General features: G+C 42.0%; 1 protein-coding gene across 1 annotated transcript; it reads left to right on the top strand.

Moving 5' to 3' along the window:
- The first annotated feature begins 5,723 nt into the window (after positions 1-5,723).
- Positions 5,724-20,883, top strand: HAPSTR1 (HUWE1 associated protein modifying stress responses). The gene is made up of 4 exons (XM_082490268.1): positions 5,724-6,163; positions 7,107-7,187; positions 11,341-11,616; positions 19,725-20,883. Exons 1-4 carry the CDS (start codon positions 5,944-5,946, stop codon positions 19,967-19,969), a joined length of 822 nt encoding a protein of 273 aa, XP_082346394.1. The 5' UTR covers positions 5,724-5,943; the 3' UTR covers positions 19,970-20,883.
- Positions 20,884-21,122: the final 239 nt, after the last annotated feature.

The raw sequence follows: 21,122 nt of genomic DNA on the forward strand, positions 1-21,122 counted from the left end.
CTACAACATAAAAGGAGGACAGTTATTCTCATAGTGCAACAATATTGGGTATAAAAAGATTGTGGGATCCCCGCTCTTCAGAGCTAACTCCAGCAGTGTAAAACGAGTGCTCTCGTGACTGTACCCAATGAGGCTGTGAAGTGAACTAATGCTCTACCTACGACCCCTTTTCTGCATTTCAGAAGTGGTGGGTTACGTGACATTACCAGCTGTACGGAGGTAAGCTGATAACTCAAAAATAGAGCTATTGGAATGGGACTTTCTGCCTTGAAACTAAAACTACCATCTCTGAGCACAGGGTTAACTTAAGAAACACTTTTGCAATCTGTGATTCCAAAACACTCTGCAAAGAGTGATACAGCAAGCTACTTTCTCTTGTACAGACTGATGCTCTAAAAAAAGAGGGGAGCTGAAGGCTGAAGTGATTCATAACTGCCTCTGGGAGCATGCAGGCAACCTACTGCAGACCTTTGGCAGCCTGCTGCTCCTTCAACTAATAAAGGACAGTAAGTAGTGAAGCATCTGCCAGCTGCAGCAATTTGCATAGTGCCAAATATCCCAACATCATATCACAAGATTGCACAGAGAGCTTCTACTTTCATTTATACCCTATTAAGGATTTTTAAAAGCCTTGGCTTCCTGTCTCATGAAGGCATGGGAGCAGGCGATCTACTCTGCGAGCAAAGGAAACGCCACTTAGATGACCCCCACAAGTTTGGGTTTTTTTCCCAGTCTTTCATTTACTCTGTAGCCTTTTTGGTTTATAGGCCAGTCATGTATCTGCAGTAAGTGATTAAGATGCTTTACAGTTAGACTTTGACCTGCACTAGTCGGAGATAATGGGATATTGTTTCTCCTGCAGCCTCGGATGTGGCTTTGGGATTGAATTTTGGGTTAAAATTTCCATATTGCGCCAACAGTTATACTAGCCATAGCACAAGCTCCCAAACTGAATTCAGCTTTGAGATCTGTCTGTCTTATTACTGACAACAGAAATACCGGCTTATGCACAGACTAATAAGGTTCTGTCATTAGAAGGAATAGTCATCTGCTTATTTACAGTATATCATGAAAATACAATGCGCCCTTTTTTCTTCCTTTGTGTTTGAATTGATAGTCCTTCACAGCAAAGATCATCTCTTCCATTTGTATACAGCCCACAGCAACAGGCCCTTGTTCGTCAATCTTAATTAATGTGCTATGTAGAAACTGGTTTTATTTTTGATGATGCACTAGACATTTGAATCTAGCAAAAAAAAAAAAAAAGCTGTTTAGAGAAGTATTATAGACAAGCAGAGTTCTCCTTTCAGAGCAGTTCTTAAGACATGAAGAAAGATTAAGCTGCTCTGAAGTACTGAGCAGGAGGACAACTGCATATTCACCATGTGCTTTATCCTGTTATGCAAGAAATAACATTTATCTCAGTGGAATCAAATACGCAGTAAGATACTACCCAGTAAAACTGAACACTGTCTGCTACTCTTTTTGGTAGAGTTTGAATTCACATGTAAACGATCTATATCTCGCTGTAGTCATGTAGTCTCTTGCAGAAGGGGAGTCCTGCTCTTTGTCTAGATTGTTTAATGACTTTGATATTGGAGGCCTGACATGAGGTTTTGAGAATCTTTTTCCCACAGAGTCAAACTGCTTTCCTTCTCATACTAAGCATGAGTTTTGGGGCAAAAAGTCTCCGGATCTCTATTTTAGGCAAAAATAAATCGACCAAACTTTAATCACACAGTGTCAAATTGCTTTTATATGACAGCATTTTGATCATGCTCTTAGAAGTGTTCTACTAAAGCGCTCCCAGGAAATTGCAGGAAGGATGCAGACACTGTTGCAATATTCAGTTTTTTATTTATGGTTATCAACATTTTAAAATTCAAAACACCATTCAGATAGCCTTTTTGCAGTGCTTATCTAGTTTTGGTTTTCAGAACATACTGTTACCTAGAAGCACATATTGGAAAATTAATCCTTTTATGCTATTACCTTCATTTTCTACTTCCTGTGACTTCAAAACAGGAGAATATGAGGCTCTTGTGACCATTATGAACCCTCATACATTGATGTTATTGACCTCTGTCAATCAGTTTCTGTTTCAGAGTGGTCAAGTGTTTCTACTAGGGGTGCTCTATCTTCAGCTTTTCAGCGGGGAATAGCAGTAACAAGCCAATATACACAAAAGCCCAACTGATGGCATCAATAACAGGTTAAACTGTCTTATGTGCCATGCAACAGCCAGTGTGCTGCTGTCCCCTGTAAACCAGACTTCTCACAGGTACCTGCTGCTTGCTTGCTCAGGCGTGCTACTTCAGATTTACTTGGGCTGAAAACTTTTGCCTGAGAAACATTACATTTTCCAGCTGAGTAATCTCTGCCCCTACTGACCTGTTTTTTTTTTTGGAGGACAGCATACCTAGAGTCTGATCCCAAAGGACAAAATGGTGAAGGGAAACGAAAATACTGTCACTCAGACCGGTTTTTGTTTTTCCCTTTGGTGAAAACAATATCTGCTCCCTTCAGTTCCTCCACTATCTTAAACTATCATGAAAGTTCTCTTGTACAAGTATCTACACATTTGGCCACAGCACTGTGAAAACAGCCATCTATACATTCAGATATTTTAAAATGTTAGTGTTCACTTTGGATAGATCATATTATCAGTAAACCGGTCTCTTTCTCCAATTTCATATTTTCATGTTTAAAAAATGTTTTCCTTTATTTATCATTAAATTCAACTCCCACTAAGAGTCTGCGTAAGGGAATAAAACAAGTCTTCAGTGCCTTCTACAATTAGCACACCCTCATCATGCTCCAGTAATTATCTCCCCTGAGACTTCAGTTGGGATGCCACACTGCTCTCATCACTACAGCGCTCCCATGGGAGAAATTAAGAGGCAAAACACCAAGATTACTCAGATGCCACATTCACCGTACGTACGCCATTGATCTCCCAGTCTTTTTGCATTTGACTCTAGCCAACAAATCGCTCACCAGCAACCAAAACCAGCACAGCTGTGTTTGTTCCAGGCCACCGATGGCAGGTCAAAATGGATTAGCATGAAACTTGTTCTTTATTTACAGGGAGGAAAAATTCTTTAGTGACTCAGTATCGCTCAGAGGATACAGGCACTAAGCTTCTTAGGAGGCATCAGGGAGAAGAGTATTTGGGTGTGTTAAGGGTTTTTTGCACATGGTGCTTTTGTTACTTTTTCTTCTCTCCTTTGCTGCCTCCTCCCCAGTTTACCCAAGAAAGTCAATCAATTTAGTGCTACTTCTCTACCTGCAGAACTCCTCTGGTTCATAACTCTTCCAGTCCCAGAAAATGCTTGACTCCTTTCCCAGGTCCTTAATGCCCTTTTTATCTTCAGGTGGCATAAAGAAGTCTGTAGACCAAGTTAAAGTTCTCCAATCCATTCTACCAAAAAATGACATGAGTTTTCCATTCTCAAAATTCAGAATCCCAGTTCTCAGCTGTGCTAAGCCTCTCCACACTATTATCCCAGAAATTGCCAATGGGCACTGCAAAAAACTGTAAAAACAATCGATACAACTCCAACGCTACCCACCCCACTTGGCATAACGTTTGTAAAAAGGAAAACAGCCCTCTTAGAATCTCAGCAGTTTCTATCAGCTGTAGATATTTCCGAGAACTGCATGTACCCAGGTTTCTTGAAATTAAACCAGGAAATTCGGGTGCTATGCTTTTACCCAGGATTACCTACTGATGTGTTACAACTCCCTGCTTGATTTATACTGAATGAGCATCAGTCATAGCCAAATTTCAGGACTGTATGCTTGATAAATCATGACTAACAGTACATTGTATTGCAGTAACCAACTGTTTATTTCACAGTTGCCAACGTTATGCAATCCTTTAGAAATATTCAGAAAAACAGATGCGTGGTACACAAAATCCAGGATAGCCATGTCCCCTCCTACATCAACCTCCACACAGTAACGTCTGATCTCAAATCTTACAGAGAGCATCTGCAAAGCCCACTGAAGTTGACAGGAGCGTTTCTGCTCACCTTTTGATGAGGGAGGTGGATTTAAGTACCCTATTTATTGGAGAAGTACTTGAACACAATCCCATCATACATTCCCTTTTGATACCTTGCAATATTTAAACAGTTCAAGAGTATACGGAATGAACATTTCCAAGTTGTAGGTAGTTTACAAGATATCCTATTCAACAGAAAAGATTGTTTCCTCTTCTGTTCTTTGTTTTCCTTAAAACAGTTGCACAAGAGAAAAATCCATGTTCCACCACAAGATGTACTTACTGGCCTACTGATCAATGTATGATTTACAAAACTGATTTTCATTTCTTGTCAACATTTAATTTTTTTTTAATGTATTCCTTTCTTTTCTATGCTATCTTTGTACATTCAAAAAAGCCCAATAGCTTATACCTAGGACTACTCCTAAACCTGCTGAAGCTCCTAATCCTAAACAAGGATTGGACAGAGCTTTACCTAGACAGGAAGAGAATATCCATGGCTCTGTGTATGTGCATTAGTGTTATGAAATGTGTACTAAAAAGCCAATGCCACAACTTCAGTTTAAGATGCACACAGAGGTACAGATACTCTCATCCTTTCTATTCACGTGGAGTACCACAGCATAACCCACAAGCAGCAGGTCCCTGGTAGTTAGTCGCAGTGGTCTAGGAAATACAGTAGCCTGCAGCTTTAGTTTTCAGTTGACTTTAGAGAGTATTTTATAGCGGATGGCAGGGGAAACTCGAGGCGCTCGCCTGCTGTTTCCATACCAGTTCACGGCTCGGCTTGCGTGCTGGGACATTCGCTGAGTGAACGGAGCCGTGTGGCTGGAGTAGTTCGCAAGGTGACTTTCACAGTAGCATTTTGAAGTGATCGTGAAGTATACAAATGCTTTAAACACGTGCAAAGGAGCTGTGATTTGTGTCTTGTTGGGATTTTGCCCGGTACAGTGCCAATACACAAGAAATGGCAAATGTTAAACGTGCAAAACAGGCAGAAATGGGATCACAAAGGTTTGAATCCTCGGCGCAACCCTCCCGGCCGACACCGTGACCCCTCAGGCGCCAGGGCCGAGCTCGGCCGTGCAGCAGGGCCCAGCACCGGCCCGCCCGCCCCGCGCGGCAGCCATTTTCCCCCGGGCCCGGGCTGGGCCTCGGCCGCAGGCCGGGCAGGGGAAAACCCCTCCCGGGCGGGAACCTGCCCCTCCGGTGGGTAGCGCGGCGACCGGCTCTCACCTCACGGGCTTCTGCCCCGCCGGCAGCGGCTAGGGGGAAGCCCGAGGCGGGGCAACGCCTTACCCAACTTGGGGAAGGCCCTAGAGCCAAGATGGCAGAACCGCCCTGCCCTGCCCCCGCGGGCACCCCGGCCCGCCCAGCCCCACTGCTCCCACCCGCCGCGGAGGCTCCAGCCCCCGGCACTGCCGCCGAGCCCGGCGGTGGGGTGAGGGGCGCCGGCGGGCGGAGCCGCTGGCGGGCCCGGCGCATCACGCCAGGGGGAGGGACCGGGCCGCGGCGGAGGAGGCCACTGCGCCTGCGCCCCGCCGCCGCCGCCATCTGCGCACGGGCGTGTGACGGCATAACCAATCTTGCGTCGGGGCCCGCCCCCGCCTAATGTCGCGCCTGACGGGCGGGCGAGCGGACCAATCAGAGGCGGGACTACCGTTCAAACTGTCGGTGCCGGGGCAACAGCGGCCAGTCGCACAGCGGGGCGGGCGCTGGGCGGCAGCACGCTCCCGGGCGTCTCCGACGGGCTTTTACTTGCGCTTGGGGCGGCGCCGGTGCTCAGTGTGTTTGGAGCCGGCGGACGGGCGGGCCGGGCCCAGGAGCATGGGGGTGAGGTAGGGCCGGCCCAGCTGCGGAGAGGAGACGAGTGCGGCTGTCTGGTGGGGCCGGGCCTGCGCGGCGTCGGCGGAGAGGGACGCGGAGCCGGCCGGAGGATGGAGGACAAGAAGGAGGAGGGCGAGGCGGAGATCCAGGAGCACGGGCCCGAGCACTGGTTCAGCAAGTGGGAGCGGCAGTGCCTGGCCGAGGCCGAGCAGGAGGAGGCGCTGGCCCCGGAGCTGCAGGACGAGGCGGCGGCGCAGCCCGAGCACAAGCAGCAGAAGCTCTGGCACCTCTTCCAGAACTCGGCCACCGCCGTGGCGCAGCTCTACAAGGGTGAGTGCCGCAGAAGGGTGGGGGGACACGGCTGGGCTGGGACGGGGCTCGGCGGGCGGTGGAGCCCGGGCGCGGTGGGCTCGGGGCTGAGGCCGGGCCCGGAGATATGGCGGCGGGGTGTGTGTGTTGAGGGGGGGCGCCGGGGGTGAGGTGTGAACGGGGTCGTGGCGTTACAAAGGGTCTGTGGCGGGGAGCGCGGCCTGGGCAGGGGGAGGAGCGGGCTTCCGGCCCGGGGGCTCCGCGCCCGTCCATAGAGGCAGACGGGTAAACAAAATGGCGTGAGGGGGAACCGCGGCCGCTGCCCGGACATCGCCCTTTGCGGCCTAAGGCGAAGCGGCCTGCCCCAGCGGAGCGCTGGCCCGGCTTTTGCGCCGGCCCGGCCTGCGGCCCCCCCCCCCCCCCCCCCCCCCCCTTTACCCCCCCGCCCCGGAACGGGCGGTTGGTGGAGGGGTCGGCCTGCCCGGGCGGGCGGCCGGCGCGGCTCTGTCGGCCCCGCGGAGGCCGGGCGCTCCGGCGGAGAGCGGCCTCGGCGGGGGGCCGCGCCGGGAGGGTCCCGGTCGGCGGGGGCTGAGCCCCGCGAATGGCCGGGGAGCGGGCGGGCTCCGGGGGTGGGGAGGGTGGGGGCAGACCGGGAGGCCCGGCCCTGCCGGCGGCGGCTCCTGACGCCCAGCCCAGGGAAGAGGCTCCGACAAAATGGCGAAGTGAGGGGCCGGCCCCATTGTGCGGCGGGGGCTGCGGGCGGGGGCCGGGCAGGGCGCTTCCCCGGCGGGCTGGGGGCGCCGCCGCCGCGCCCGCTGCCCCGGAGCGGGCCGCTGCCGGCCCTCCCTTCTGGGCCCTGATCCCGGGTTGCCTTCGGAAGGTGGAACAAAATGGCGAAACCTAACATGGCCGTTCGGAGTTGGTGACTCCAAAATAAACAGCCTGTGTCCTTCCCTCCCTGCAGACCGGGTGTGCCAGCAGCCGGGGCTCTCCCTCTGGGTCCCCTTCCAGAACGCTGCCACTGCGGTCACCAACCTCTACAAAGGTAAGGGGCTCCCCCCCCCCCCCCCCCCCCCGCTGCCCCAGCAGCCCTCCCTGCCCAGCCGGGCCCCACTCTGCCTCCTGCCCCGGCTTACTCATAAGCAGGGCCTGGTAATGTCTCTTATTCACCCTGATAAAATCTAACCCGAGACTGCTTCCTGAATCTTGCAAGTTTTCCCTGGGCCACTTTAGCTGACGATAGCTGAATCTTTTCTGTTGCCTCACATTGGTGACTAATAACTTAAAAGCTGTTTTATTTTGAGACCCTTGAAAAAGGGTGTTTCTAATGCATGGCTCGCTCTCATGAATTCAAGGGAAGAGTGCAATAGCTTTTCAAAGAGTATTTAAATTTTCTGCATTTTGTATATTTCGTGGTGTATTAAATGTTGGGATATCAGTAAAACATAGGTGCATTTGTGGTGAGGCATAGGTTGGGTTTAGTGTTTGTAAAATTCTGCATAGATGTTAAGTGACAAAGTTTTTATCATGTCATGGTGAGGCTTCTTAAGCCTCCCAGTTCATTTTAAGCACTAGAATGTCATTATGACTGCGTCCAGGGTAGCTGTAAGCAAACAGTGTTAGCCAAAGCTTTAAGAGTGTGCTCTGCATGTGGCTGTTCTTTTTGTGCTGTTTTACTGTGTGTTTCTATCTGTCAGGATCTCTTTCTGAACTCTGTTGTTCTCTGGGTTGTCACAAGAATTCTTCTCTGCAGGAGAATCCTTCAGTGGTTTCTAGTTTGTTTAAAAGATTGTACAAAAATGATATATTAGTGGAGGCTTAAATTGGCACACTGATTCCCATTGTTACTGTATTCCACTCCTAGGAAGGGAAAAACCTTCATATAAAATTCTAAATTGTTGCTTTTTTGACTTGTAGTTTGACTTTGAGTTGTGGAGTGTTTTTTTTTTTTCTTGGTCTATACAGTGTTATCTATAGTTCTCACCTGCATGTTCTCTCACTTGTCTCCAGTTTTTCCATTTTGGATTTTCTTTAAGCACTTGAACTTAGTAGTGTTTGTGATGGCTGATCAGGTTTCTGACAGATGTGGACAGAGCCAGGAGATGCATATGCATATATGGAATGCAGATACATAAGCATTGATGCTGGAGACTTGACTCTTGCAGAAAGTGCATTTGGATGTTGTGTATGTGTCATAGGTCGTATAAAGGGGCAGTACATCCCATGACATTGCAGGTGTTGGCCTGAGGGAGTGGGTCACTAGAACATGGTACTGGAGTAGCAGCAGGTAGTGTTAATAAATTATCTGGAATAATTATAGTATTTTTTTCTTTACAAGTGGCATTGCTCTCCCATACAGCATCTTTACTATGGAAAACTTGGGCTGTTTATTTTTAGTTAAATCATTTGATTACTTGCACTATAGGCAAAATGAGCCCTATTTTTCTGTGATGATGTTAACAGATTGAGTATGTGTGGTGGTGATCATGGAAACTAGAATTTAAATGGGAAGCTGTCTTTAGTCAGGTGTAGTGTAATAATACTTTAAAAAGCAGCATCTGAAACAAATCCTTCCTTAAAACAGATCTTTAAGAAGTGCTGAAGTACCTCAGTTACTCAGAACTACCATCTTCAAATTTTAAATCAACTCCCAAGTGGGTAGAAATCTGTTGAGAACACAGGGAGAACCATTTAGGCACGGGCATACCATGCATGTTGGAGTCTTAATGTGAATTTGCCTTCCTTAGTGATGAACATGGCTCCCTAAAAATCTGTTGTTTCTCACATACTCAGTAATGTTTGTGTTTTGGAGAACTCTGTCAAAACACTGGAGAAGTACTTGGTGGTAAACTGAACACCACAAACTGCCTCTTGCCCTGTCAGCTGGTTTCTAATGTTTGGAATTTTGAGGCATCAAAATTCTTTTTAATAAGAGCTGCATAAGGAGAATGCCATGATGTCTTGAATGTCAGCACTTTTTCTGAAAATAGATTAGAAGTTTAGTATCATACCACACTGAAGGTCCTAGATCACGAGTTTCTGATTGGTGCTGGTGATAGAGGTCTGACCTAAAGATTATCTTCCAGATTGCACTAAAGAAGTGAGGGCAAGGCTTGTAATGTGGGATTTAGAACTTAAGGCCACTTTAGAAAGTTTTAGGCATATATTAGAATAAGACTTGTGAGGCTACAGTTTACCTTATTTTTTAAAGAAAAGGCTGAAAGGTAATATTAGTTTTGACTTAGCAATTTCAGAATGTGGGCAACTTGACTGCTTATATTTTGCCAGCTTAACTTTGTAAACAAAGTAGTTGTAGCTTTTACCCTGGGAAAGATTAGATTTTTATGGCAGTGATGCTTGAAATTTGTCGAGGCTACATCAGCAGTCAGTGTGTTTGACCTTATAACTAGTTTGTAGTTAGTCCTTTGTAAAGCATTCTTATATGCAAGGAAAACGGGTTATTGACCTAAAACTGAGCACCTCACCTCTCAGAAGGACTTTCTCATGGTATTTCAGGAAATGATTAAAGGAATATTGTCAGTTTCCAAATTAGCCCCAAAGCTTTTACTAGTGAGTGCATTGGGTGCTGCCTTAGTTACTGTGGAGTATAAAATGGCTGGAGGAATAATCGGTCATGTTGCTGTTGCTTTTGCAGGAATTAGCATTTGTAAATCTTCTAACCTTTTGATTACAAAGCAACATAAGTAAAATACTCTTTACATAAAAGTAACATGTGAAGTGTACACTATAGATTCCCGAATAGCTTGTACTCTAAAAGCCCCAAGATTTAGCTATGATCAATTTGAGATGTTTCTTTTTTTTTGGTAGATGGTGTTATGTTTTAAGTGCTGCTCTTTGATAGTGTAGATTTTAGTGCAGTGTTTTGTGGACCATGCCTTAGAATAAGTCTAAGAATAGCATTTAATGGTGATTATTTTGGGGTTTTTTGAGTGCGAGAAAACTAGATTACATGTGTATGTCATGGTTTACCTGTAAACCAATATCTTGAACAGCTGTTCTTAAATCTCTTAACATTGTTCTGGGCAAATGGCTCTTGTGTTGGGCTTCATTAGTAAAGCAAGAATATAAAAAGCTCTTTTAATCATCTCTGCCAGATTTAAAAAAAAAATCTATGGAAATCAAGTAAATGAAATTGATTTGGATATGTTGTCTTTTAATAGAGCAACAGCTAACATGGTGGTAATTTTCATAAAACTGAAATAGCTGTTGCCAAAGCTGTGATAATAAGATGATGACAAAAGATGAGCATAATTGTGTGTGTAAAAAAAAAAAAAAAAAAAAAAAAACAAAAAAACAAAAAAAAAACAAACAAAAAAACCCAAACAAACAAAAAAAAAAAAAAACCTGGTCCCACCTGTTAACTGTTGTGTGAAATTCACTTAAACTGCTGAAGTTTTGAAAGCAATGTAATACAAGATATTTAAGAGTTTCTTAGGGGGGCACAGTTATAACTGATGTGACCAATTACATCAATGGAGAATGAAATTGCTTTTTGTAGTAGGATTAATTGTGAATAATATGTGTTTAAAGCTTTTGTATATCAAATTTGCAATGAGATCTTAAATGGGGAAGGAGATTTTTCTTTAAACTTTCTTTGTAAATGGTGTGTTGCCTAATTGAAAGGCATTAGGGATACTTGTGTTCTAACAAGTTTCAAAACTAAGGTTTCCTGCAATTGAAATTCAGATGAAACTAGAGGGACTAAAGAAATTTGACTCTTGTGTAAGGAATTTTCAGATCAGAATCAAGAACAGCAGTTCCTCATTTTGTTTTTGTGGGTTTTCTTTACTGATGCACTTTTGAGTGTCTTAAGTACCTTCCTCAGACTGACAAGCTCAAAGTGTTTTTAATGTTAATACAATATGGTTTTATAAACAGTGCTATAGTCTTGACCTGAGGTATAGTAAATGTTACTTAGGTGGTGCTTGAGTTGCTGTTTACTTTTTGACTTGTAAAGGGTAAGGAACTTTTTAGCTAGTATTCTCTTTAGGTTTACTAGGACTCATCTTCCAATGCTATCTAATCTGTTACAGCTAACTTGATAGTGTATTACAGTAACCTGTAGAGGATATTCTTCTTTTCCATGGTTGACTGGAAGACATATCAGTGGTGTGCCATACTATACATTGCTCTATTTGTAACACTTACTAAGGAATTTTTTTTCTGTTTTCTTGCAGAAAGTGTGGATGCCCATCAGCGAAGTTTTGATGTAGGAATTCAAATTGGCTATCAGCGTCGGAATAAGGATGTGTTAGCTTGGGTTAAGAAACGCAGAAGAACTATTCGTAGAGAAGACTTGATCAGCTTCCTATGTGGAAAAGTTCCTCCTCCAAGGAATTCTAGAGCTCCCCCAAGACTGACTGTAGTATCCCCTAACCGAGCTACTTCAACAGAAACTAGCTCATCTGTAGAGACTGATTTGCAACCCTTCCGTGAAGCCATAGCTCTGCATGGTAACTGTGATTTTTTTCAATACTACTTGGTTAAAATTGGGTGGGGGTTCTTAAAGCATGTTTGGCTCTTGGCCATTGTTGCTGTCATAATGTCATCTACCTGATGTTCCAGCTGAAGGTATCACCTTCATTCTCTAAGGGAGTTCTTGCATGTATAAGGCATACAGCTACTAAAAAGCTGCATAGTCAAATATTTTGAATGAGAAAAACATGTACTGTGTAAAAGAAAAAAAAAAAGTTTGTATCTGCAATACTCTGCAGCTGTGGACTTAACAATTAAGTGTCAACTTCTGGTAGGGTTTTTTGAAGCATGAAGAGACTTGGCGTTCATACCAATCAGTGTTAAAGTAAACAATTCTTGGAAAATGGTAATATTATGTGAGCAACTAGTTAAATATTGAGATTTTACTAATAGCAAATAACGAGCAAATTCTTGCAGGGTTAGGGAGGGAATTTGTCTGAAGTCTGTCTGGGGCATCTTACCTCACTCTAGTACCCTTGTTATGCAGTGGATAATAAGGTTTAGTGCTTTACGTAAAGTGTCCTGGAAAGGGTACTTTGCATATCACTGCAATAATTGAGTCCTGTTCAGAACTTCTAGTTCAGTTTGTCCTAAAAGTCTTCCAAGTGTTGTACTGAATTGCCTTCCTTGCCATCACTAACAATATTGATGGTGTATCTTTTCTCCTTTTCAGATATGAATATTCAGTAGCTTATTCTGCATTGGGCTGTTACCTAGCAAGTGATAAAGAAAAATGTGTTTTAAATGAGGTGAAATGAAGCAGTTTACTTGTGGGTTTAATGCCTTATAAAATTCTGAAGTGTAGCAGATATCTTGAGGTATAAGTAGTAGACCATTCCAAAAGTAAAAAAAACCAAGCTATCTAGGAGTACAACCTGTGACACTTAGGAAAGTTTTACTCCCTCAGTATTCTCAGTGGGGGTTGGAATTAATGAGTTAATTAGATGACTGGATTCCTGAAAATGCAATGTTAGCTTCTATGCTGTGGTGGTTTTTCAAGATACATAAGCCAGATGCTGTTACTGTCTAGGTGACAGCCTAATTCTGGTATTGTTTGCTGCTCTGTTGCCATTAAAATCAAGCATGCTTCCACCCAGTCATGTAGTTTTTGGCAGTTTTCCTTCTCATATTGGAAGGTGGCTAGAGATTTCTGTGCACCAGTATTGCTTATTCAGTAGGTAAGTTAACTTCATGAGGAGAACTGCAGAAGCTGGCTCTCACCTGATAATGTGACAAATACCCTCTTAAAAAATCTTGTTTTCTGAAACTAGTTGAATCCTGTGTGCAGTTGGCTTTAACTGTAAAGGCTTCCCCTCTGGTGAGAGTAAACTGGGTAGACTCTCTTCAGCACAGTGAACCCAAGCAGAGTAAACTCAGGCTTTTTCATTGGTAACATGGCTACTGTCATGTCCTTGTATTGTTTCTTAGCATCTGCTTTGTATAGAGGTGGTTTATGGAAGTCACTTCTCTATAGCATGGGAATCTGAACCATGAAGTAGAAAGTTTTTTCATATTCATAACCTAAATAGAGTCATGAGGACTGTAGGAAGTTCTCTGCTCTGTACAGGCACTGCAGGGACTAGAAATGCACTCTTCCCCTTCATCAGCTGGCTGACAAGATTACATGTCAGTCACCTTCGGGATTAGGTTCTCCTGATATCAGTTTCAATCTGGTCTTCAACACAAATGCTTTTGTGCTAATCCTTTAGTGACTGGGCTTGTATTTGGCCTCATAACTGTTCTTAGGTTATTGCCTACAATGTCTGTATTCCTTCAGCTTCTCCCCTCATCTTTAACTTTATGGAAGTTATGATTAAACTATCTCCCAGACTACTTTCCTATTTACCATAGGACTTCTCACAACTATGTTTTGGTTTTGAAAACTGTAGGATCTTCAGGTGTGTAAACTAATGTCCTTTGTAGGGCTATGTTTATTTTCATTTCTGGCAGGCTGTTTAAAAGTGATTTCCTGATTCTAGGTATCATGAAGAAACAAAAAAAACTGATGATAGTGAGTAGTAGTCTCAGCAAGTGCTGGGAACTAAGGCTTTAAGGGGAATTTTTGCAGGTAAAGGAGTGGGCTTTGTTTTGAGCTGGTAGGCTTCCTGTGGATGTGATGGAGTGATTCTCTGTTGGTGACATGGATAGGCTGAATTGGATTTGATGGGTAATGCTTAGAGCAACAAGTTTTAGCAAAGTCTCTTTTCGTGAAGCAGGGATAGATAGGAATGTCATGTTATGACACCAAATAAAGTTCTGTTGAAGTTGAGCTTATTTATAGACTTTTCAGAAATAGCTACTCATATGTCTAAAGACCATGGTCCTCTAACTTGTTGATGTTGCTCTCTGATGGGGGGGAAAAACCTGTATTTTGATCACGTGCCCTCTAAGTGCTTCATAATAAGATCTAAAAACTGACAGAAGCTGTGGTAACAGTAGTAGCTAATAATGAAATACTTCCTGGAACATCAAACAAGGTGTGCGCCCTAGACTAAAACATTAGAGAGGAGTGTCTTTAGGTATCAGTGCAATCTTAAAACTATATGCTGCATCTGAAGAGAAATCTGTTAAAATCTGGATTTTTAACTTTGCCTCTTCTATTTCAAACCTTGGTATAGCTGACCTATATTATAGCCCTGCAAGGTAGTTAACTTGGCGAAAGCTAGGCATTTTGAACCCCAAAATTATTCTTGTGATATTAGTTATCAGTAAGTAGTCTCTGTTATAAAGAAACTTGTTTTTCCTCTACTGCTCTGCTTTCAAGACTTGTTACAGTAGCTAAAAGCAAAATGACCATGACAAAAACCCAACTATGCTGACACAAGAATATTTAAGGTGTATGTGATCTACTCTTTTATTTTTAACTGACATGTACACTGTGCAGCTATTACTGAAGCCTTTAGTGTAACTTTAGGGTACTTGAGAATGAGTTTTTGAAACTAAATAACCTTTTGAGAGCGTTAAACTCTGGTAAGTAAAAAAATCTTTGCCCTTAATATCAGCTCTTCATTATTAATGTGCTGATGGGCAACTTCTGAAGTAGAACATGGCTGGAAACTTGAACTGTGAATACTTGAAAAGAAACTAAAGCCTTCAAGAAAAGCTGAGTAGTTAGCTCAAGGTTAATATATGCTATTTTTACTCTGAGGTTTAAGTGGATTTTTCTGAAACTTCGAGAACTGTGCATCTGATGAAGCTTAGTGTTTTCAGATGTGATAGTAGAAGATGAATACCTTTATTGTTCAACATTTCAAATATAGAGTTGGATTTTTAACTTCTACCAGACCCTAAAATGATACTGCATTTAGCGTAGGTATGGATGTATCTTCACCTACTTTCTGGATGCATATTGCCATATCCAGTTTTCTGAGAGAAGAGTTACATTAAACTGGGCTAATAGTTATAAAGTTCCCAAAAGCTGACAAATGCCAGATAATTTTCTGCTTGTCTGTAGCTATCATACAGAGTCTTGCAGTGCTGGTGGCTGTGCCCAGTCCATATTTGAAATGATGCTTTGGTCTTTTAATATGGGATGTGCTCCTTGCCTTACAAACCATTCTGCCAGTGTAACAGGAGAAAATGCCGTGATTTGAAGAGGGTGAAGAAGCAAGCATGGGAAGGCAATGCTAAAATGCTTAAGACTTGAGCATTTTTAACTAAAAGTGAAGTGAATGGGAAACAGTGCAGTGAGGGAGTGTCAGTTCTCTTGCTCCTTAGTTTTATTGTAGATGTATATCACTAATTTGATTCAGTCTCTTTGTATGTGGGGGAACCCTTGCTCTAGTGTGCAGAAGTGTGGTTTGTACCCTTTAAAGAGCTTGAATTTCCATTAGGCCTTTTTCTTCTCATCTCAGAATATTAAACTGCAATATAAAATGTCAGCACTTGTTAGCAGAGTGGAGAAGAAGCAGTTAGCAGAAGAGGAGATAGGAGAGCAGTGTTCAGGTTAGTTTGAAAGAGTTTAGCTTAAAGGTTGTGTGTATATATAGCTATCATAGAGCTGTGTTTTGGTATGTACTGCTAAAACTTGCTCTTTGAGCAGTACTGTGAGAGGGTGAGTATGACATAGAGGAGTGACAAGGATCTAACTGCATGCCATTTTGTACTTATCTGGGGTTATTAACTAATTCCTGCTTTAGTCACACTTATCTAAGTGTGAATGTTCTTTTTGATACTTCCTGATTAAAACTTCTGGAAAACAATAGTTAACTACTGTTCAGTATAGTAATAGTATTACCCAGTATAATATGCTGTGGTAGTGACCTAAATAACTCATTCATTATGGACATGGTTATATTGCAGGTAAAACAGCATTTTCAGTTTGTTAGGCCAGTGTTGTAAACTAATCTTGAGTTGACAGTTTTAAGTGTTTCATACTCCATAAAACAGACTTTTAGCCAAGCATTCTAATCACTTGATAGTTTTGGAGGATACTTAATTAGCTAGCATTGGTCACAATTTCTTCTATACTGTAGCTTTTTCTGATAGTACTATAATAAAGCTTTAGAATATAGCTTCAGATAAAAGCAGTTTTTTGTGAAATTACTGGCTACAAAACACCATATTGTGGATGACTTGACTGAAAGATATATCAGTAGTGAGAATGTAGTAAGTACTGCAAGATACTTCAGATATGCCATCCAATCCTTTCAAGTTGAAAAAGAGAAAGCCATGTGCTCTTAAAGGTCTCTCGTAAAAAAGGAAATGTCTCCTGTAGAATGCAGTAGGAGTCTTCAGGGGAGTCATCATGAGATCGAGAAAGAAGTATAGACAGTTTAGAAGCTGTTTGAATCTCTATCCTGTTGTATAGTCTAAACCAATGTGGTTGTGATTAGGTCATGGTAATCACAAATGAAGTGAGGTTGTGAAATGGTGTTGCTAGCTAGCAGTCATGTTGTCTTTCTGCTTCCCTAGTATCTATTACTGCTTGCTGTACTGATTTGAATGGTTAAATGCTTTGGGAAGAGGTCTGAGCCCACTGAAAACTTAGAAAACCCATTTACTGTGTATTATTTTGAGTTTGAGATTTCCTCTTTGTATTGCAACAATTTTACAAGAAAAAAATGAGCTGTGGATCACAGCTCCTGAAAGATGCTTTCTCTGTCAACAGAAAAACCCAGATCTCTTCAATTGCATTGCTGAGTGTCTTCAAAGACACTGCTTCTGTGAAATGGCAACTTGGTATTTCAGTGTGTGCCTTGAATTTTCTTTCTGCTTCTCCCATGTTAGCTTGATTACCCAGTCCTAAACGGTGATCTAAATGTTTCATTTGACAGTTCTGCTCTCTTGGATTGATGTGTATGTAATATGGTTAACTGCCAGTAACTGATACCAAATTGTCACTCAGTCTGTTAGCATACTCAGTAATGTCTGTTACTTGCAGTTTCAGTATTAAATACCTTTATGAGATGCAAGATTAAACTGCAACTAGAAGCCATGTTGTGATGCAAAATCCTTGTTCTCCTATCTTTGTGGATATTAATTCAAAACTACTCTCTTGCCTCTGATGTCAGGTTTGATTGAAGATTTTAACTTAATTATCTCTTGAAGGTGGTTTGTGTATTTAAAGGTACAGTGATTCAGTATTACCTAAATATTGGAAAGTCAATGCCTGCTTGAGGCATTGCTTGCAAACCTTGGCTGTCTGTTTTAAGAATACAGATGCATCCTTTCTGACTCTTGTATCTGCTATTTTAAAAAAAAAACTTGTTACTTGAAAAGGTGCTATTTCAAAACAAAGTTCTGGAGTGGTGCAAAAAAAAATGTATCTTCACATCACAGGTCAGCTTTGGGGTTTATAAAATAATTTTTTTTCTCTCCTTACTTAGGCACTAAACATAATGAAAAGTTGTCATGATAAAACTGAATTAGTATATTGGTCATTTGCTTATGAATTGTATAATTTAAGAGTAAATGACTGAAGTCAAGTAAATTGTTGACTCAGTGGAAGTAACAACACCGAACTTGTGTGTTCAGAGTAATTTTGCTTGGCATAGTTATGTGGGGGAATCTCTGTGATCAATTTGGAATTGAAGCAATGTTGCCTTCCGTGCACTGTCAGATTTTTTCAGATTTAAATGTACAGGATAAATTAATGTGACTTTTTTTCTAATGTATGTCATGCCAGTTGAAATTAAACTTGCTGCTATCTTTGAATTGTGAAGTGATTTGTTACCTGCCCAAATTTTGCACCTTGGTGGTTTATCCAAGTTATGGTATTTGAATTGGCTTTTTGCTTGTACATCTGTGTCATCCAATTAGCTACTTTACTTTCTTTGGTAGATGTATAGGAGCTTCTTTTCATGATGTTTTGAGTTTAAGCTTGACCTTAATCCTGTGAGTACTGGAACAAACCTTGTTTCTGAATTACCTTTTCACTTAAAACAGCTTCTGCTCTTTAAATACTTTCTGCCCTTGTGAATGAAAGATTTTAATGTTAAGGAACCCTGCAGGTTTTATTATAGACTTCAGACCCTGCTTCTGAGTTTTGTGTTGGTGTACCACTTAGTTGTAAGCAAAAGCTCTAAGAAAGCATCAATGATTAGTGGCTGTTTGTGCATAGTGCCCAATCTGTGAAGGTGTATCCTGTGCTGGTACAACACCTAGGCTTTAAGTGCTCATTCAGTGGTAATGTGCAGTAGAGTGGAAATGGCCTGTTCTACCCTGACTTGTATAGCAACCTGCCATTGCTGCAGATTGCTTTAGAATTCATCTTCTAATTGAGGTTTCTGGCAACTGATCTAGTAGCTCTAGCAGTCTTTACAGAGCCTCTGAAGTTGGTTATTTGGCCTATTGGCAGCTGATAGATAGGGTTTGTTAGGCTTTGTTTGTCAGTGTGTGACTTCTGGCTGCCTACTTGACCATATATGAAGATGTGTATTAAATGGCTTTGTGCACTCACAAGGTGTATGATGGCTGGATAAAGGCATAGAGTATTTGAGTGGAGAAAACCTGTGTGGACTTAAGATTTTTGGAAGTTATGAGACAGAAATCTTCCTGGACAGGTTAACATTTGCTTTTTCTTATTGCTAGAAAAACACAGATGTAGATCTCTCTACTGTTCTTAATCTTCCTGCATGTATTTCTAGGGCCAACAGATGTTTTTATACTTTCCTAATAATTCTCAGATTTTAAGTAGTTGTGATAGCAAAGATGTTTTTCTTATCACTGAGTTCCTGTTTATCTACAATTACAGCCTGAATTCCAAATTGAGAAGAATTGCTAGTCTAGCCCTTGCTAAACTTACGTTCTGAAATGTCCTGCTTTTGCAAGGTTGTAATAGTAACATAACTGAAAAGAAAGTTTACATTAGTATGAAGTTCATGATTTTCTTGTTTATGCCCTTGTTTCTACAAGAAATAAACTTTAAAACATTTTATTAATAAGCTGAACACAAAGTAATTGCAGGGTACCTGTGACAGCATTTTGGATCAGATGTGTCAGTAGCAAATTTTGGGGGGTGGTTATATGGTCTTGCTTGGCTTATTTGATACTTTTAAGTGGTCTTCTGAATTCTGATAGTACTAATGTGTTGGCTAATAGCAGCAGCCATGAAATAAAGCTGTTATTTAAAACCTAGTTGTGGTATACACCTGTTGGAGATCTGCTGTCATACTGCAGTTTTCTTTAGAACTACAGTGACTGAGGGAGTGAAAGGGAGGCAGGGTGGTGGTGTTTGAAACAAGACCAAGGCAGGTCAACCTGGAAAGTCCCTGGTAGGGCACTTCTCTGTAACTATTGGTCTAGTGTGAAGCCTTTATACCAAATAGTCTACTCTTGAGTATGTACACATTTTGCATAGCACGTCATGCTTATGGAGCTAACATTTGTTGTGTGCTGTTACAACCCGGTGTATAAACTCACTTTTAATGTCACAAAAAGCAGTTCTAATAATTGCTAGATTTGTGCATACAAAAGCTGGGAAGGTGTGGTCTGGACTTCCAGTAAGTGTGGTACAGATAATTGGATGAAGTGCCTTTTAATGTCTCACTTGAAGTCCTAAGTGTCATCCCTTCTGCCACACATGGGGAAACTAACTTTCGTTACTGTTTGACCTAAATATTCTTTCTTTTTTTTTTCCCCCTAGGTCTTAGTGGTGCAATGGCTAGTATAAGTGTTCGCTCAAGTACCCCAGGCTCGCCCACTCACGTGAGCAGTGGCTCCAATGCTAGTCGAAGGAGAAATGGACTCCATGATGTTGATTTGAACACTTTCATATCAGAAGAAATGGCACTCCACTTGGACAATGGTGGAACTAGAAAGCGTACCTCAGCCCAGTGTGGCGATGTCATTACAGACTCACCAACTCATAAACGCAACAGAATGATCTAAACTGCAAAAATTTCAAACCCACCATGCTGCTTGAAAGCCACTTGATCCTCAGAGTACTATTGAAAAGGAAACATGAGGCCATCTTTCCATATTCACTGTTTAAGACAAATGAATTCAATAATTGCCATAAAGGAAATTTTAGATATTACATTAGATGCCTCTTGTAACTGCGGCTTTCTTAAACTATATTCTTAGCAGAGGACATCAGATATTGTGTAGTAGTTAGCAAGATCATCATAGGCGAACATGTATCCGTTCCAAGGCTAAAAGTGACCTTACTTGTATTCTTAAAGGGAAAGGAAATTTCAGATGTTTATTTGGTTATAGAATGCTTTTTTTTGTCCTTTATTTCCTGCTGTGTTGAGTATTTGCTTAAACAGTATTGCCAGTTTGACTGAAATTGTCTACAACATGACTTGGCATCTTTGTCAAAACTGCAGGCTTCCATTTTTGCAGCACTGTACCATGCACCTAGTTTCTATATAGTAACAGTGTGCAAGTTATAAATATTGGACTGTACCCTTTTTAGTTTTAAAAGCAGTTGATAATTCTGGTGATTGTGTGATAATGTAAAGAGGTGCTATGATGGTCATGCAATTAATACTTAATATTGAATCAATACAAGGATCTTTATTGGATTCACTTTGTGTGTTTTAGTGCTCTGAAGTAGCAATATTAAACTTTTCCCCGATTAACTTCATAGGCTTTTAAATCAGTTTGAGGAAAATATATGTACTTATTGGTATTATCCTTGTGGTAATCATACACAGTGCAGACTGCACCAGTGCTGACCTAAATTTAGAGAAAGATGTCCTGTAATTGGGAAATAGGCTTTTCTGTTCAGTATTAGTGAAGGGTAGGTTTTGTGTACACCCGTATCCCATTTTGCATTTCTTGTGAAGTAATTGCCCATTGCTGGGGAGGGGTGGGAGGAGAGGGAATGAGGGGGAATAGTTGGAAAAGGGGTGTGTTCTAACAAGTAAGACTTCTGGTCACATGTGGAAACTTGGACTAACTTAAACAAAAGATTCTGTGTGATGCTCTCTTCTTCAGGAGGGAGCAACATGCAGGTTCTGTGAAGTGCTAAGAAAATAATTTAAAACTGGAAGTTGATTATAAAGCTCTGGATAAACATGCCGTAAGGATGAATTAA

This window comes from Vanellus vanellus (genome assembly GCF_965231255.1).
Source record: "Vanellus vanellus genome assembly, chromosome: 14".
Classification (NCBI taxonomy): Eukaryota; Metazoa; Chordata; class Aves; order Charadriiformes; family Charadriidae; genus Vanellus; species Vanellus vanellus.

Coding starts and splice junctions, on each gene's coding strand:
- HAPSTR1 (XM_082490268.1), top strand. CDS start 5,944: ATGGAGGACAAGAAGGAGGAGGGCGAGGCGGAGATCCAGGAGCACGGG. Junction 6,164..7,106: donor CGTGGCGCAGCTCTACAAGG/GTGAGTGCCGCA, acceptor CCCTCCCTGCAG/ACCGGGTGTGCCAGCAGCCG. Junction 11,617..19,724: donor TGAAGCCATAGCTCTGCATG/GTAACTGTGATT, acceptor TTTTCCCCCTAG/GTCTTAGTGGTGCAATGGCT.